At 43.8% G+C, this 18,591-nt stretch overlaps 1 protein-coding gene across 5 annotated transcripts in view; it reads left to right on the top strand.

Moving 5' to 3' along the window:
* The window catches only part of LOC149871028 (septin-11), a 120,319-nt gene that overhangs the window by 90,239 nt on the left and 11,489 nt on the right, over positions 1-18,591 (top strand). For all 5 annotated transcript variants that reach the window (XM_090032017.1, XM_090032018.1, XM_090032023.1 and 2 more), the window contains exons 4-8: positions 1,940-2,126; positions 6,744-6,905; positions 8,512-8,608; positions 11,160-11,328; positions 17,223-17,355. In XM_090032017.1, the coding sequence (XP_089888143.1) occupies positions 1,940-2,126; positions 6,744-6,905; positions 8,512-8,608; positions 11,160-11,328; positions 17,223-17,355 (748 nt within the window). The remainder of the gene's footprint in view (positions 1-1,939; positions 2,127-6,743; positions 6,906-8,511; positions 8,609-11,159; positions 11,329-17,222; positions 17,356-18,591) is intronic.

Consider the following 18,591-nt stretch of genomic DNA (forward strand, 5'->3'; position numbering starts at 1 on the left):
TTGAAAAGGAACATGCACTTATGCCTTGTTAGCCTGTAAAAATACCCTAAGTGATCTGCGCTTGCCTCAGTCCCTCAGGAGCCCCATAATGTGACCATAAAGCAGAATGCTTAGGAATTCCTATAAATGTGCATGCTTTTAGAGTCAAGGCTGTAGATAACAAGGGAACAGGATTTGAGCAGGTAGAGATATTGGTTGAGGCAGGGCCCTTGCAGTAGGGGCCATCATCATAGCTGGTGTAAGTGGGCATCGTTTTAGCAAAACAACACCAGAGACTTTGGCCCCAGGGTCCTACTTTATTTTCAAGCAGTAACATAGCCGTAGGAAAAACTTGTCTTGTGGACTCCATGGGTGGGGCAGTGCTGAAAGATCTAGTGCTTGTGGAGGCCAGCAAAACACAACATGCTGCCAGTACCCATTGTGCTTTACTGGTAATAGGCCTGCATTGAGGGGCAATGGAAAGTGATTTAAACGAAACTTTTTGCAGAGCTGGCTCATGAAGCGCTGTTTCACAAACATCAGATTGGGTCACATTGCACCATAACAGCATTTCGGCGGGGCGGGAGGAATAAAACCTTGAAAGATTTTTATTGTTGTTCTTGTTTGTTTGGTTTTTGGGGTTTGCCTAGTTTTGCTCCTTTAAATTCCTGGGAAACTGCCATCCCTTTATAAATATCTTTCCTTTTTAAAACAACACAGAGGATGTGTGGGCAGCTGGGTTAAATATTAATGGCATCTTTTTACTTCAGATGCATCTAGGCTAGGGGTGGGCAAAATGCGGCCTGTGGGCCAGATCCAGCTTGCCAACTGACTGAATCCAGCCCATGGGGGAGCAGGCTGCTAATTGATTGGATCCAACCTGTGGCTACCCCTATGGGCCAGACCTCACCTGGGGCAGGCTGTGCTGCACTCTAGCCTGTTCCCACTGGCCCCAGTTTGGGCCAGCCACCTAGATGCTGCTCAGCTCCCTTTGCCTCCAGCAGCGGCTCCTCCACCTGTTCCTGCTGTGTCTCTCTAGGTACAGAGGAAGCTTCAATGTGAGGCTCCTGCTCCAGTTCCCGGCTTCCTTCCACCCACTCCATTCACCTAGGAAGCTGTTCATGCTGGCTGGGGCCAAGCCTGTGGGAGTGGGTTGGGTTGCGGTGTGGGGTGCCACAGGGGCAGCCATGGGTGAGCTCTGCTGCATGTGCCCTCTGCCCCCTCCTCCCTCCCCTCACCACTGGCAGGCTCCCAGGACCTAGCATTCAAGTGATGTGTGTTGTGTGTGTGTGTGTTGTCTCCCCCCGCCCCCACATGTGCCCTCCTCCCTACACATGCACCCTACACTCTGCCACAGAGCAGGGGCATGTAGGGAGCACATCGCAGCTCTGCTCCCCAGCGTTATCACTGCCCCGCAGCCCTGCCTCCTAATCCTGGCTTTGTCCACCTGTCCCACTTTCACTCTCAAACACTGCTCTACCTGCCTGCACCCCCATTCCACATAGGGAGTTTTGGTGAGTTGTTGCAGGGAGGGGGAGGGAGGTGACCTGGTATGCCACAATTCATCAAAACTCCGCGTGTGGCCCCTGGGCTCAAATAATTGCTCGTCCCTGATCTAGTCTCTCTCATGCAGGTAGTGGAACATTCAATGGCACAAGTTGTCAATAAAATGTAGTGGTGCTTGGGGTAGCAGACTACTGTGGCCTACGTGTTCTTAAAAGCCCGGGATCCCTGCCCAGTGCCACGTTGGAACCCCCAGTCATTCAAAAGGGAACGATCAGGGTGCAGCAGGGTGCCACAAGCCCTTCCCTGGAGAATGGTGAAACAGGCCGGGGGGCATTAAAATCAGAAATACAGGAGAAGCACTGAGACTTCCTGAATGCCCATGAATTAGGATGCATCATAGTTTGTGTTGAATGCCCCACTTTGCATAGTACCCAGTCTTCCAATTTTTTTCCAGCTATAAGCCCATTGTAGAATATATTGATGCCCAGTTTGAAGCCTACCTGCAGGAAGAGCTGAAGATCAAGCGTTCCCTGTTCAACTACCATGACACGAGGATTCATGCTTGCTTATACTTCATTGCACCAACAGGACATTCACTGAAATCTCTAGACCTGGTCACCATGAAGAAGCTTGACAGTAAGGTACTTACTACCCCTATTATAATGTTGAGCTGCTCTCCTGTTGCCCTTTCATTTAAAGACCTTGCTAGAGTGTTAGAGAAATGATTTTGTTTGTGTTAAAGCTCTTTAGGTAGCACAAGCAGGTTAAAATTTAGTGACTCTCCAACAGTTCCCAGCTGGATATGATCTGGGTTCTTTTTTTATTTTTTTCCGTAGAATAATGGCTGCTGACAGACATGGAAAAAGAAAACAAAACAGCACTTTACCAGGAAAGGAAGCACATTAGTTTGACCAGACTCTCCAGTCTCTGTATAGATCAGGCACTTCAGCAGGGCTTTTTTGGCACTTGTATCTAAAGCTGATTCAATGAGCTATAAAATAAGTGCCAAAAAGCCCTGCTGAAATGTGTGATCTATACAAATGTTGGGCAAGCCAGGTCAAACTAACATGATACCTCTTCTGGGCATGTGCTGTGCTTTGTGCAAGGGTGCACTGAGCTTAAGGTAAAACACTGTTTTTTCTGGGTTCCCCCCATGCACAACTGTAAGCTGCCAGTATGACCAGTGTTGTCCTATAGCAACCTCATGAATAGTAGTGCTAGAGCCAGGCCATTCAGAATAGCAGACGCAACAATTTAATTTCAAGCTGATAGTGTTCAAAATTGGCCCCAAACATTCCCCTGTTCTCACCAAATCCACGAGGGTATTATACTGACCCAAATGTTTCTTTGATACTGCTAAGCCGTAGTTCTGTAGTGCAGCCAATATCTTTACTGAGTGATGAAGCAGCCAGGGGATATGTTGGGGGAGAGTAGGGGTGGGGAGGGAGCAGATTTAGCCTTTGGATGAGAGAGGGAAGCTCATGTTCAAGTTTATCCTAGGAAGCTGCTGGTCTGTAATGCATGTAAATCTGCCAGAATACTGTAGCTTCTGTGTGTGAAATGGAAATGTGGAAAGAGCATCCTTAACTCATACAAATGCTTAGCTCTTCTATAGTAGAAGCTAAATAAATTATAGATCCCTACCCCAGGCCACTTGGAACACTGGGGCAAGGAGCTTTGCCCACCAAATATATCAGCACTGTGGTTTGGCAGGGTTAAACTACCAACTAGAACTTTATCAAAAGCTTTTAAAAATACTTAAATCTGATTTTCTTTTAAAATTATTTTACAGATTTGAAGTTGATGCCATATACTTAAGACCTTAACTATTAAACATATTAATGTATGTTTAACTATTAAGCACATTAATGTGACTATTTAAAAAAAAATGAAATTAACATACACCCCCTGAAATTCAGGCAGTATGTGTTTGCTACAAAGTGCTTTTTTGTTGTTCCTTTTTTAAAAAGAAACCAAAACCACAGAATTCTGGTTTTATGATAGCATTAGCCTCCTCTTTAGGCGAAGAGAATGTTAGTCATCTTTCTCTATGTGTTAAACGGTTTCAGGGGTGCTCAACCTCTGGTCTGGTCTGCAGAGCCATTACTTCTGGCCCATGGGGTTCTCCAGGGAATTTTAGCAGCAAGGGAGCAGTAACCTTTTTTATTTAAAAAAAAAAATTCAGAATGTTGTTCTTACGCATTTTAACTCAGTTTCAGTGTTTGTCCAAATGTGGTTTGCCACAAATCATGACTTAAAAAATCTAAGAAATAGAAAATGCTGACTATGATACTTTCTGAACAACAAAAAAGTGAAACCTAAATATAAATTGAAAACCTAAATAGACAGCACATCTTTGGCTATCCAAATCCTCAGTATTCTGACCGTCAACTTTGTTTTATGAATTTATGTAACAAGTTGTTCTCTTTTTTAAGTTTTATTTAGTGGAACACTGTAACTATGCTCAGAAGTTTTGATATAGTAGCTTATGTCTGTCTGTGGGGGCATTTGTATGTTTGCACGTGTATAAAACTTATTTCTGTGCTTTGCTATCTTTAATATTTCTACTGTTAAGTCTCTCTGGTTGTACTTAATGCATCATGTATAACTCTTCACAGGATGTTGTGCTTTCGCTTATCATATTGACTTCAGCTGTCCCAATGGCTTTCTAAACAGGTTTCGATAATGGAGGATGTGCTTACTGGGAGCATCTACACTGTCCTTGAATACACAGTACCTACTGGTACTGTGCAGTCCCGGCAGCACATGAATAGTTTTTGACCCTACTGCACAGTAGCGGCAGCATCACGGTTAGTGCCTGCTGACGCTATGTCGCTGAAGTGATGAGCTACATTGCCATAGCTTGTCGCTAGACAGTGTAGCCTCTCATGTAAACACATCCACTGTGTGTTAAAACTAATAAATGGGATTAAGCAAATGTATATATTAGTATTCCTGGTTAGTAAAAAAGGACAAGATCTGATATAAAGCAACGTGTGCTACAGATATCAGCCAGTTAGAAAAAGAAAAGAGAAGAAACCAGTTAAGAAAAGCACTAAAAACTACAGCAATTTAAACAAAATTTAAATTGGATGGGGTTCTTTTGGGATTTTTTGTTTGTTTGTTGATTTTTTAATCATCATGTCCAGTGTATTCTAAATTTTCAACTACAATTGGTGATTTCTTTTTGCACTAGTGAGCAGTGAAATGAACTCACCCAGTGGCTCTGACAGCTGCTTGTATTCTGAGTAAAAGCATGGGGCACTGTTTGAGTGCATAAGACGTTCTACAATCTGCTTTGGTGTCCAGGGTCTACACGAGATCCTTTAACATGTTCCCTGACTGAAGTCTGGGGAAAGGTTCATGCTTTTAAGGCAACATGCAGAGCTTTACCAAAACTGAACTCTGTAAATTGGCAGTAGTCTTAGCTTTTTCTCAAACAAGGATTAATAGCTGTTCCAGAGGCATCCTATGAAAGGAATTAGTCTATGTAATATAAGGGGGTTTTCAAGTAGTGGAGTTTAAAATCTTTATGTGGGTCAGTAGTAACATCTTCCTTATTAGCAGCATTTGTGTTATCCTAAAGCTGATCAAGTAGAAGGCCGTCTGAGACTTCCATGTCCTTCCCACTTCATGTCTGCCTGTTCATGGATCACAGTGGTGTTCCTGAATGCAGCAGAGGTTGTGGAGAAGCCCTGCGTCTCCCTCTAGATCAGGGCTGCCTCAACTTCCAAACAGCTGGGACTTGCATGCTGGGTTAGCTACACACCTGACAGGCCACTGGTCTGTTTGGCTAGATGCTACTTGGTTGACATGGGCCATCTGCACTCCCCTGCTCTGCCTGCCTCCATCTCTTTGTGCTGCAGCAGCTCTGCCAGCCTAGCAGTGCCTGGGCTGCAGCTGGAGTAGTGCCTGCCTGTGCATAGAGGTCTCAGCCCTAACCCCTGCTAGTTGAAGAACCCTGCTCTAGATTACTCCCCAGTACTCTTTCCTGCCATGGCAGGGGGTCGAACTCGATGATCTACTCAGGTCCCTTCCAACCCTAGAAACTATGAAACTTACTGGCTATTTCTCCTCATTCCCTTCCTTCCATGGGTTTGGCCTGCCTAGCCCACCACAGCCATAGGTGGATGGGTCTCTCTAGGGAGAGGGGTTATTTCATTAAACATTATACTGCAAAGCATGATCTTGAGTGATAGACTGCCTTCTACTTGATTGGCTTTAGGATAGCACAGATGCTGCTAATAAGGAAGACGTTACTACTGACCCACCTAAAGATTTTAACTCCACTACTTGAAAATATTACATAAACTAGTTCCTTTCATAGGATGTCTATGGAACAGCTACTAATCCTTGTCTGGGGAAAAAGCTAAGACTAGTGCCAATTTACAGAGTTCAGTTTTGGTAAAGCTCTGCATGTTGTCTGAAAGGCATGAACCTTTCCCCAGACTTCCATCAGGGAACCTGTTGAAGGATCTCATGTAGACCCTGGACACCAAAGTGGATTGTGAAAAGTTTTATGCATTCAAAACAGTGCCCCACCCACTGACATCCTTCCCACTTCATATACCAAGTCCCAGCAAGTAGGTAATGTAGCCTCCTCTGAGAAGTCGTAAGTATGTGTCAGTAAGCATCCCCAAGATAAGACTAAGAATGGCTTCAGACTAAGGGCATGACGCAGAGGTAATACAAACATGCTCTTAACAAGAAAGGACAGACAGATTCTTTGTAAAATGCTCCTGCTTCACAGCAAAGCAGTGGACAGGCACAGTACTCTACATTCATTGAGACACTGTGGTCCTCAGCTGGCATGAATCAGTGAAGCTGTGCTGAGAACTTGGCTCTGTATCCCATTTGTGTTTGTATATAGTTGAAATCAGCCAAACAAGGTGCCAGAATTGTAAGCAACTTATGTAAAATACAAACCCTTCCAATGGGGAAGAAGGCCCAGTAGTTTGGGGATTTTTTTGCCTTAGTCCAAAGTTATGAGGATCAGTTCATCTCTGTGCCAATCCCTACACCTTGTGCACTTAATGGTAATATTGCTCTCTCTCATGGTAGATCTATGGTAGGTCTGTAGCTGTAGGGCTGTATGGGGATAAATCAATTCTAGGCTATGTTCTGAAGGTGAAACCTGGAGAAGTTAAGCCTATTACAGGTCTGAAGGAGATGAGTGCCTTGCTGCTTACTGCTATCTAAAATAGATATCCTTTTACAAAGCCACTGGTGGAGTAACATGACTGTTCTTTTTGTTGCAGGTGAACATTATTCCTATAATAGCCAAAGCTGATACAATTGCAAAAAACGAATTGCATAAATTCAAGAGTAAAATCATGAGTGAACTTGTCAGCAATGGAGTTCAAATCTATCAGTTCCCAACAGATGAAGAAACTGTGGCAGAGATAAATGCTACAATGAGTGTAAGTTTCTTTTTTTTTTTCTTTTCCTGTCATTAGGGGAGGGCATGCTGCACCACTGAAATCTAAGGTGTGAGTGAACAGAGTTTTATCAAGTGACACAGAAGGCAGAGCAATTGTCTGGTGTGTTGGAGGTTCCTGTGTTCCCAGAATTCCCAGAAGGTGCCAAAAGGCAAGAAGCCCCCTGAAACATTGGTCTGAAGGAGTTAGTAAAGCAAGGGTTTCAAAAATCTAAATTTCTTCTTTCCCACTGACCTTTCCAGTGATTAAACATTTGGGTTTCCCTTTTCTTAGACATGCCAGCTCCAGAAAAAGAGAGGATGGGAGGTAGATGTATGCAGTGATGTGGCCAATGGGCTCAGAGTTGAGCATCCTGTTCAAAGTTACTCACTTGCTGAAAATCTTGTTGCCTTCCACCTCGTTCATACTCGATTTAAATGGGGGGAAGTCTCACCTTGGAATTGAGTAAATATGGGGGGAGGAGGGTATGTATATACATGTGAACTTCTGGGGCTGAAGCTTACTACTTTAGATGCCAATTAGAAGCCTATAATTATAGGTCTAGACTTGCCCTTTGGTACACAGTAGCCCATTAAAATAGCACTGATATAGCAAAAACACCGCCTGGCTGAGCTCTCCTGAGGCAACCGCTCAGGCCAGGCTTCCTCTTGGCAGGGATTATGCCTTTTACAACATATCTGGCATTGCAAGACCTCGCATCTGGCTGGACTGATGCAAAATCCCTCTTTGGTGAATTTTTTAGCTTTCTTAGCCCCTTGCTTTCTAGTATCTTCTATAGGGAGCTGCTAAGGAGGAAGCAGAGCCATAGCTCAGGGTCTTCACCCATACAGATGTGCTTTCTCACTGATTAGCACAGCATAGCTGGTCACAGAGAATCGTGGTTTGACTGTGCAGGCCAGCACCATATTCCCATGCATGTGTGTGTAGTAGTAATCTGTAGGAAGTAGGAAATGACTTATTTGGAGGTGTGAGAGTTGCTGTTTACTCAGTCTCTTGCTTTCAGTTGCACCTTAGCTTGTAATCCAACCCTTTGACAGAAAGATCCAAAGCTTCTAGCTGTAGCACATTCCTGTGTTTTAATTGCCTTTCTCTTAGCTTTACTTTTTGCTTGATTTAATGTTCCGGTCTGTTAACTAGACTCTTGCAAAGGACACAGACAGTGTGATGAACTTCCCATCACTGCAGCAAATACATATGCACAAACAACAGTTACTCGTATTTGCAGGGTTAAGTATCTCTTTGGCAGCCTGTCCCATGCGAAGCAAGGGAGATATTACATTTGTTATGAAAACAGATGCATCGGCTATTGAAGCTCAAACCAGTGCATGGAGCCTTTAAATATAATATCCATGTGATAACAAAAAGCAAGAGAGATAGTTTACGAGAAAAGCAGTCATCTGTTCTGTAAAGATAATCCTTTCTATGAAGTCGGAGAGCATACCTCTAATCCAGAGCACCCGCTGTAGAGGCATTTCAGTAACGGAAAGTCAGTATAGTTGTCTTAAGGAATAGTGAGTGTTTCCTTCTTAGCAAACCAGCAGAGGAAATCCCTAACTTCTTGTGTGTGTGTTTTTTGTTTCGTTTTTAGGTCCACCTTCCATTTGCTGTTGTTGGCAGCACTGAAGAAGTGAAAATTGGCAACAAGATGGCAAAGGCCAGGCAGTATCCTTGGGGTGTTGTGCAGGGTATGTCAAGATAGAAGCAAATACACCCTGGTCATTTTTATGCTGTCCACTCAAAAGGGAAGCTGATTTCACCTTTAAATCCTTACGGAGTATCAGTAAAATGACAAATACCATCCCCTTCCCTCCCCTTCAGATGTGCCAGCTCTTGTTTGAAGCTGCTGAAAACCCTGTGTGCATGTGACGGTGAAATTTGTGTCTTACTGCATTTGAAAATTCAACATGGAACAAATGCGAGCAAAGCTAGGACCTGTGATTCACTCCTGGAGAAGAGTCCAAAGCTCCTTGCTGAAATACAGCTTTTTACATCTTTGCATGGGGGAGAGATTTGGGAGAGCAGTGATAAACAGATCCGAGTTTTTTACTTGCCATGGAAAAACAGTAAAGCCTGGATTTTCTCATTTTAAGGAAAGAAACATGGGAAATGGCAGGTTTGCCTTTGCAAGCTAGCAGAGATCCAGCCTGCAAGGGCCTGGGGGGAGCAGGAGAAGGGCAATCAGGCAGGAGGCACCATATGCATCTGTGCATGTAACACATGCACATGGCTGCCAGGCAGCCTGGAGAGCAGCTCTCTGTAAGTGAGTCTAGTGTGGGGGTGGGCTTGAGGCCCCCATAGTGAGGGAGGGAGGCAGTTGGGCAGGTCTGAGGATGCTGCCCAGCTGGGGCGGGGCTTAGGGCCTGGGAACCGAATGCGCGGCTGCAGGGCCCAGGTGGGGAGCAGACAGGGCCATGGGTGGTTCGTCCTGGGGGCAGCAGGGAGCTGGTTCCCTGCTGCTGTGCGTACTCCGGGGGGGGGCCACGGGGAGCATGTGCCCCCCTAGTTTGTACACAAGGCGGGGGTGAGTGTGGGCTGCAGGCTCAGGCTCCCCTGCATGGTGGGCGAGACCTGGCGTGGCAGGGAATCTTGGTGGCACCACCACGCCCTGCACTGCCCACCCAGCAGTAACAGAGAGAGCATTGCAGAGTTGTGCCCCTTGCTGCTGCTGAGAGGGCAGGAGGTGCCTTGCCATGGTGGCATGGGATGCCCAGCAATGGCATCAGACTTCCCTGCCTGGTTCTGCTCCGTCTTGCCATGCTGGGTCCTGCCAGCTGGACTGTGAAAACCCCCAGGGTAGGAAAGCAGGGTGGGGAGCCCAAGCCCACATCAGGCAGACCACATCTACTCTCCCCAAGCCTCCCCACAGGCTGAGCCACCCGTGGAGGAGGGGGAACTGGGTTCTGCTCCATTGCAACAACCACTGCCACCTCCTATGGGTGGCAGCCAGAGTTTGGGCACTACTGCAGGGTGCAAGGGGCCGTGGATCTGGACCCATAGCCATGGCAGCTGGGGGCCCTGGGGACTGCAGGTGGGGAGTAAGGAGTGCCAGCAGGGGTGTTGGGGTTGTGGATGGGGTGAGCGGCAGGGGTTGGGGGGGGGCAGCTGTAGGTGGCAAGTTAGGGGCAGCAGCAGGGCTGGGGAGGAAGGGGGGGAGGGGTTGTAGGTGGTGAGTTAGAAGCACTGGCAGAGGTATGGGGGGCTGTGGGTGCGGAGCACAGGGCACCAGCAGGGTTGGGCACTGGCCTATCAGGGCTGTGAGGGGCACCAGCAGGGGTTAGTGGGCTGTGGCTTGGGGGTGAGGGGTAATGGCATGGACAGGGCACTGGGATAACCAGGCTACTCAGCACCACAAAGCAGTCAGGGGAGAGAGTTGCAGCTGGACCCATGTCCTAGTGAGCAAAGGGGGCAGGGAGAGCTCTTACTTTCCATAATAAAAAAACTGCAAAATATAACACCAAAATTTGTAGGTATTTGGAATTGATTTGATTATAGTGATTGAGGCACTGGTAGGCTTCCAACTTACTTAAAATTTGCAAATATATCAATAAAACAGTGTATTCAACTGATACCTGTATGTATGTACAATGTTGTTTTGTATATATACATAAAGAAATAGACCTAGAATATAGACCTGTCATATAGTTTTCTATATATATAGAGAGAGAAAGAGAGAGAGAGATGGAAAACAACATTGTACACACGCACGTGTATCAGTTGAATACAATGTTTTATTGATATATTTATAATTTTTAAGCAAATTGGAAGCCTACCGTTGTGTGTGTGTGTATGTGTATGTATACTGTATAGCATTTCATTTTAATCATAGAAGAATGCAGATTTGGGGCGGGGTTGGTAGAATAATTTGCCCTTTTTTTGAATCAGGGAATTTGCTGCTTTTTTTTTTTTTAAACAGAAAACAAGGGTCCCTGGTGATAAAGCAAATAAAAGTAAACACCTTGATGGGCATCTTGTTGGTTGCTGTTTTAAAATGTTTGAGACTCCAACTTAGTAAGGCACAGCAGTACATGCCTCCTTTGAAGTCTGTAAACATCTGATATCAGCAGGGCTCTCCATGTACTGCAAGTAATTTCATAGCTTTGGAGCCGAGTTGCTTGGGGCCTCTCTTTAGAAAAAGGAGTGAAAGAAACCAGCTGAATTTAGTTTTCCCATTGATTTTATTTTCCCATTGTGACCAGGCCAGGGCATTTTATTTATTTATATTTTTCCTCTCGGTAGTTGAAAATGAAAACCACTGTGACTTTGTGAAGCTGCGTGAGATGCTGATCCGTGTGAACATGGAGGACTTGAGAGAGCAGACACACACACGGCACTATGAACTCTACAGGCGCTGCAAGCTAGAAGAAATGGGATTCAAAGATACTGACCCAGATAGCAAACCATTTAGGTATGAAAGCAAGAGCATTGACCTGTGCAACTAAAAAGCAGGCACAGCTGAATGGATGTATGTGTGAGAGTGCCAAGAAAGTGGGGGGAAGGCAGTATCTTTTTGTGGACTGTGATCAGAGGTAACTCTCAGTTCCTGAGAAGATGGAGTTGTCTCTCTTTTGTGCACATTTGAATTCTTCATGCCGATGAGTCTAGCTTTGATGGGTCATGAAAGTACTGCCTTGTCTCCTTCCACAAGAGAGCACCTATGCTGTAATGGAAGGCATGATTGCAGCCTGCTGGGCAGATCTTAGGAAGTACAGGTGAAAAATACCATGGACTTGCAACACAAGCCCCCCAGCAATCCCTGATACATAATTAGGTGGGCAGCCTGTTATTACCCAGACTAGTTTTAAAGCTGCTCTGTGCTGCCCTTGTGCCTTCCGTTGCAGGATAGATGGTCTCACAATTTTGAGGGCTCATGTATCAGAAAAACGGAGGAAGCTGGGATGGATATTCCAGAAAGATGGCTGGCAGGATGCTCCCATATCTCATTAGACCTCACTGCCGACAGGGGGACGTTATGCATTTTGACGCAACAGGAGAGCAAAGTCTGCCTTGTTCAGATCATCCTAAAAAAATACAAATCTGGGAGATGTACCAAAGATGGAGCCTGTTGCATTGGTCGCATCACTGTGGGTCTGCTTAATTTGTGGTTTTGTGATTTTTGTGGATGTGCAAAAAACGGCATCGTCCAGGATTGCCAGGAAATATTGTAATGTCCATGATTTCCCATTAAATCAATCTAAAAAACCCTGCTTATTCATATCATACTGTTTTAGAATGCCCTGGTGCTTACTGCAGTACAAAGACAACATGACAATCATTGCAGCCGGAGATCGTACGGTTGAGTTACTGTCTGCTAGTGACATAGACTAAGTGAAGGCGCTAGTGAGTAAAGTGAAAGTGTTTCTGTTCAGGTTAGCATTAATTAGTATTTCTAAACTGTTTCTGGAACGCTGCATATAATCAACTATGGTGATATAAATTACAATTCATATTGTATATTCATTTATATTATTTAAATTTAGATTTAAATTAATATTTAGATTTATAATATGATAAATTATATAATTTACTTACTGCAGAATTTGCTATTAAATTGTACAGTATCTGCCTCTGCCAGTCAGTGGTGAGGGGTGGGACTGCTGGGAAATGCCTGCGAACCCTGCAGTTTGTCCTTTGAAAATTGTGAAATTCACAGCAGCTGCTGTGAAAATTGCTTTGTCTCACTGGGACTTAAGTTAAACCCTCTGCTGGCTGCTGCTTACATTGCAAGAACCATCAGCTGCTGCTCTTCACTTGAAAGACCTTTCATGGCACATCCCTGCCCAACCTGTCATCTCTCATTCAGTATTGAGAGGTCCGCTCCTGTCTCCAACCACTCTGTCAGGCCAGCCTCCATCCCTGGCTTGTTAGAGATGCAAGCCAGCAAACTTCGTGTTTTCCCACAAACTACCCTTTGGGAGAAAACATCTCATAAATCTCTGAAACATGACTTTATTATTCTCTCAGGTCCCTCCTTTAGAATGTTCCTCTTGCTATGATGCCTGTACCAAACTTGAAAGTTCAGCAGCCAGCATACGGATGCTGCAGCCAGAGATGTGGGTTTTCCAGAAAATTTTGAATTGAAAAATTTTCCATATTTTCCATAAAATTTTCCATTGGCCCAAATAGAGCGTGATCTGATTTAGCATGTTTATTTGTCTTCTATTTAGTTAACAACACTAAAAAAGTACCCCATGTTAATTTTATGTCACAATAGCCACAAGTATTTGGACTGAAATATTTGATTAGGAAACAAATTAAATACAGCACACTTAATGTGGTTTAAATGTTATATTCAAACACATTCAAAGCTTTATGCAGAAAGAAATTTCTTTTATTAGAATACTTGTAAAAATGTAAAGACAATGCACAATAGCATGTGCTTCCCTTACATTGTTTGTTTAAATTTAAGAAAAAAACTGAAGGCACACTAATTTTAGCACACCCAGAGAACTGTGCATGATATGCCATGCTTTGGTTTTGATTTGTCCTGCAGAGCCAATTAGGTGAATTCATAACTTGACTTTTGGTTTGGATTATTATGTGAGTGAATTTACCCTCCTGTTTACAAATCAGTAAAACATATATGTACTCTCCCACACGTCTCCTAGGGATAATCACCTGAAAAACATTTATTACAACTTTAAAACTGCCAAGCTTGCCTAATACTGTATTGGCATCCATTCATTGTTACTACTGAATTTTATGAAACAATGAATTTTTAGAAATAGAAAATTTCCCACAGAAAAATTTCCATTTTCCACCCCACATCTCTGGCCACAGCCTATCATGCTTACCAGGATCATCTTATTACTTCCTTGTAGCAACCCCTTGCTCCCCTTTCTGCCAGTCTGATCTCTCTGGGGCAGGAATCTTCTGTCTTGGACTGGGGTAGCACCCAGTGAAATAAATTCTGGTCCATAATTTGGATAACATCAAAGTATGAGTAGCCAGAGTCTGATGATTGTTTTACTAGTGTCTGCTAGCAAGGGAGAAGCTCATTTGAGGATTGATGCTTTTTTTAACCTCCAAAGGGCATTTTCTGACTTTGTGGTAGGTTCTATCACAGTTTTTTCCTGATGGTTCTGAGCTGTCCAATCAAGGGTAGACTTTGCAGATTTATCTGTCCACGCTCCAATTTGCTTTGTAATTTGCTGCACCTCAGGCATCCTGGTGGAGACCCCCCAGCAGAGGAGGATTGTAGGTCACTTTAGACATACTTCTTACTTCCTTTTTCCTTTTCTAAAGGAGTCTGCTTAGATCTGCAGGCCCCACACAAGAAGTACCCTTCTCCCACCCCTTGATCAGTGCATCTTTCTTGGGGAATGGATGCTGCTGTTCTTTGCAGGCTGCACTGTGCATAGCTTCAGGATGTCAGGAGTAAATGCTGTTGTTGGATTTAAAAAGGGACAGGACAAATCTGACCAGGAACACTTGTAGCTTCAGAAAGATGGAGGTGATTTAGATCTTGTGCTTCAATTAATAAATTGGTTGCCGCATCCTCATGGACTGTCCTGCAGCATTTCACAGAAAAATGTGATACATATGGGAAGGGCACCTTCACATGAGGTGTTGGGCACAGTGTGCTGCCGACTGGTGTGCTGGATTTGGCTTGCTGGCTTATCTGGCATAGCAGAGCCCCTTTGCTATTGAGTCACTAATGAGTGACAGCAGTTTTGGGGGTTTCCACCTCCTTCACCAGTCTCTTATTTCTCTCCATCTGTTTAACTGAGCATGTTGCCTCTTCAGTAACACAAGCTTTTCCTGGCTAGAGTTAAGTTGGATCCAAAACTTGAATCTTACTGCATTGCCAGTACTACACCATTGAGTTAGCATGGGTCTAAATAACCTCTTAGGCTGCTTCCAGACAAGTGTAGATGTTTGTTTCCCGAGGGACAAGTAGCAGCAGCACACCTTGTTAATCCTAACCTACTAACTTCTGCCAGGGCACATGCATTCCCTTGAGTCTGAGCTTTGTGAGCTACAGGTTTCTCAGTTCCCCAGGAGATTTACATTATGCCTGTAAGGAGCAGCAATTGCTCCATACATTTTGAGCTGAGGTGGATAGGAGATTAGCAGCAAACTGTTTAGCTGCTTCAGCTGTTGCAATAAGGTGTACAATGGAGGGGATGGCAGCCTTGCAAAATTGAGTTAATCAGAAGAATGCTGCCCACTGCTTGCTCATATTTCAGTTACTTCTGAGGCAAGTCCAAATTGGAGGCAGCATCAGCATTTGTAACCAAAGAGCAGTTTGTCTTTTTGTACAGGAGAAGCTTATTACTTCTCAAAGCCTTTGGAGACCCTTTGCTGTTGCAGTCCCTTTGTCTCATGTTCATTTTCCTCCTCCTGCAGAATCCTTTCCCCAGCACCTTGGCTAGTAGTTGAGGAATCTTTATAGTAAATCCTATAAAGGTTTTTATTATTATTATTATTATTATTATTATTTATTTAACAAAGCCATAATTTGGAAACATTTTTCTTAGTGAGGTTTAGGGCATTTTCTTTCAACATGTCATCTAGGTCAGCTCTCTATTTGTTTCTTGTCAGGAAACAATAGATTTTCTTGAACTCCATAATAGTAAGAAGTTGCAGAAATTCCAAATGGCTTTGGTTTGAATATCCTCTAGGCTACAGGCCACTTTCTCAGATGTGATTGGGAAGTGCTAGGTTAGACTCTGCTGACATAGCTCCAGCAAAGAAATTTGCTGTACTGGCTTTAGTTTTAATCAAAAGTTTCACACCAAGTCAGGGGCTAAAGCAAAAGCTCAGCCCCTCCCCTGCCAAGATTAGTGCCTCTTCCCAGGCTGCTGATCCTTCTGCACCATGCTGTTCCTTTTTTGGAAATGATGTTGGCAGGAGATGGTTTGAGGCACAGGATATGATTAACCACATAGCATGAGGCTTTTCATTTTGCTGCTTTCTAGGAGGACATGTCACTATTGCAAGTCTCTGTTCCTCACTGAAGCGAGCTGATAAAAATGAAAGCACCTTTGGGCAGTGGATCTGTTAAGGAAGGGGGAGGATTTTTTTCATAGCCCCTAGTTTGACATTTGAAGGTGGGTCAGAACCAGAAGCTTAAAACAATCTGATTCAGATCCACTGTGGTTCTGGATGCAGCCCAGAATCAGTGAGTCGCACAGGGCCAGAACCCTTTGGAGAAGAAAAATGTTATGAGAACTGTCCCATTCAAAACTGAACTGGGGTCAAGAGGTTCATGTCCAACTCCCTGAGAAACGTCTTCCTGTAGGACACTGGGAAAGGAAGCTTAATGGGATTCAGAAATGCTCAACACTTGGAAGCCCAAGATTTGGCACAGTTTAGAAGTCATGTTTAATTGGAATGAAGGGACAAGATTTGACAACAAAAATTGTTGCATGCAATAAAGGAGAAATCCCTGTCCGAAGCAGGAGGAAAGGTTATACAAGCTCTTATTTCTCTTAAGTATTGCTTCCCATTTCGCATACATGCAAACACAAGAGAACACTGCCTGCTCTGATTAGACCTAGAGCAAAAGAGCTTTGATTGAAATAGCTTTTTGTCTTCAGGAATGTATCATAGGGAAACAGTTGTAGTTCTACCCAAGCTGTTATTGTGGCTGAATTTTTTTCAAAGCTGCCAAGGAATAAAGTTAAAGTGAATTTGGCATCCTATGCTCCTAAGGGAGTCTGAAAATCACAGCCATACGCAGAAGTGTAGGCTGACACATTTTATGCTCCAAAAGTTTGACATTTGAGAAGTCCATACATGCCAATTAACAGATTGGTTTAGGTTTAATGAGGAAGTGGTAATTCAGAGGAAGAATGCAAGGGTTTAAGTAATTTTGTAGCATAGTGGTTTTTGAAATATGCAGGTCCTGATTTTGCATGGAATTGCCTTGGCCCTTGCTCCATGAATATAGGATAGAAGAGATTATTAGAAATGCAAGTAGAAGGGTTGCAACAGGCTGGGATGTAAAGCTGACCAGCAGAGGAAAGCCATGTTAGCAGCCGCATTACTGTAAATGCACATGCAGTTGATGTTTTCAAATCATCTGTCTTGTGTGACTTAGACTTGTACAGTTGATTCAGTTTATATATGGGTTCATCTTCTACCCTCTGGTCTTCTGGAAAATGGGAGCTGCTCTTAAGGAGATGTGGTTGGGTCTCCTGCCCAACCAGGGTTCGATGGTGCCATTCAGCATGAGGGAAATGTGCTAACACTACTAGACACCACAAAGGATCTCATCCATGCATTAAGCAAGACCTTGACTATTCTTTTCTGTTTGTGTTTTGTTCCTCACCCCCCACCCCTGGATGTTTTCAACAGTCTTCAAGAGACTTATGAAGCGAAGAGGAATGAATTCCTGGGTGAGCTCCAGAAGAAAGAAGAAGAAATGAGACAGATGTTTGTCATGAGAGTGAAGGAAAAAGAAGCAGAGCTGAAAGAAGCAGAAAAAGATGTGAGCGTTTTCATGTTAAGTGGATTGGGCATACGGGTTTCTGCTGGGATTTCCAAAGGGATGTAAAAGTGTTGGCCACCCAACTCCTAATCCTACTGACTGGGGTGTTTAGGGTGCTTACCAGAATGTGGGGAAGGGACCAGAAGTCAAGTCCCTGCTCCACCATAGATTTCTGAAGTGACCTGAGACAAGTCTCCTACTTCACTTGCTTGCATTCTCCATCTGTAGACCTGGGGGAATAGTACCGTCTCCCTTCAGGTGTTGTGAAGTTGTCAGAAAATTCCTTTGTTAGCTAGAATTCCCATAGGCACCTGGGAGGTTTTTCTGCTGAACAGTCTCTGCTTTCTCTTCCAGGGAAGTGGCCTCTGAGTTGGCGAGTGTAGAAGCATCTGTAAATGCCTAAGGGCAACCTTCACCCTGGGCACTTGTACACTTGCATTGTTATGGTGGCTGCTCATCATATGTTAAGTTCATTTGTGCCTAGCTGAAGAGTTAGAACATGCATGAAACGTGGATTGTAGGAGTGCGTTTTTTTCAAAATGACCATGCAACCCCTACACAGCTGTGAACTATCTCAGCAAGCAATCAGTTGGAGATGCTGGCATGGATTGAACATGGGCTTAGATCTTTCAGGCACCAATCTCACATCTGTGTCAGTACTCAGTCAAATGTGTTGCTAAATCCATAAGTCCTTTTAAAATGGGATTGCCATTGTTTCAAACATAAATAATTTAGAGACTATTCCTAGCAGTGCTGTTGGCAAAGGATGAAACACTGACTTTTGTCAGAACAACTAGTGTATAACCAACTTTAATTTTTCCTCTTTAAATGTTACTTCTCATGGGATTTGGGATTTTTTTGGTAGGTACCTAAAGAATTACTGTTTTTCAGTCTGTTTGTATCCATATGAATGACTTTATCTTAATCCATTGGTTTAATTTAATCTGGATCAGGTTATAAAATCTTTTACAACCTTCCTATGTGACCTTATGTACTTCTGAAAATTTCACCCTGTTACATTTGAAAATAAGATGTAAGCTCCCTTTGACTTTCAGCTAGGTGGTTACAATTCCCCTCCCTTGGCTGCTTAGACTATAAAACAGTGGTTCTTAACCATGTTAGACTCAAGGCACCTCTCAGAAAATGACAGCTCTTAGCTTTCACTTGTTTTTTTACTATAGGAAAATAGTGGAGAATTGTTTTGTGTTACAAAGAACTCAGAAAGACCACAGTAGG

Source organism: Crocodylus siamensis, chromosome 2, assembly GCF_052110815.1.
Source record: "Crocodylus siamensis isolate JL-2025a chromosome 2, ASM5211081v1, whole genome shotgun sequence".
Lineage (NCBI taxonomy): Eukaryota > Metazoa > Chordata > Crocodylia > Crocodylidae > Crocodylus > Crocodylus siamensis.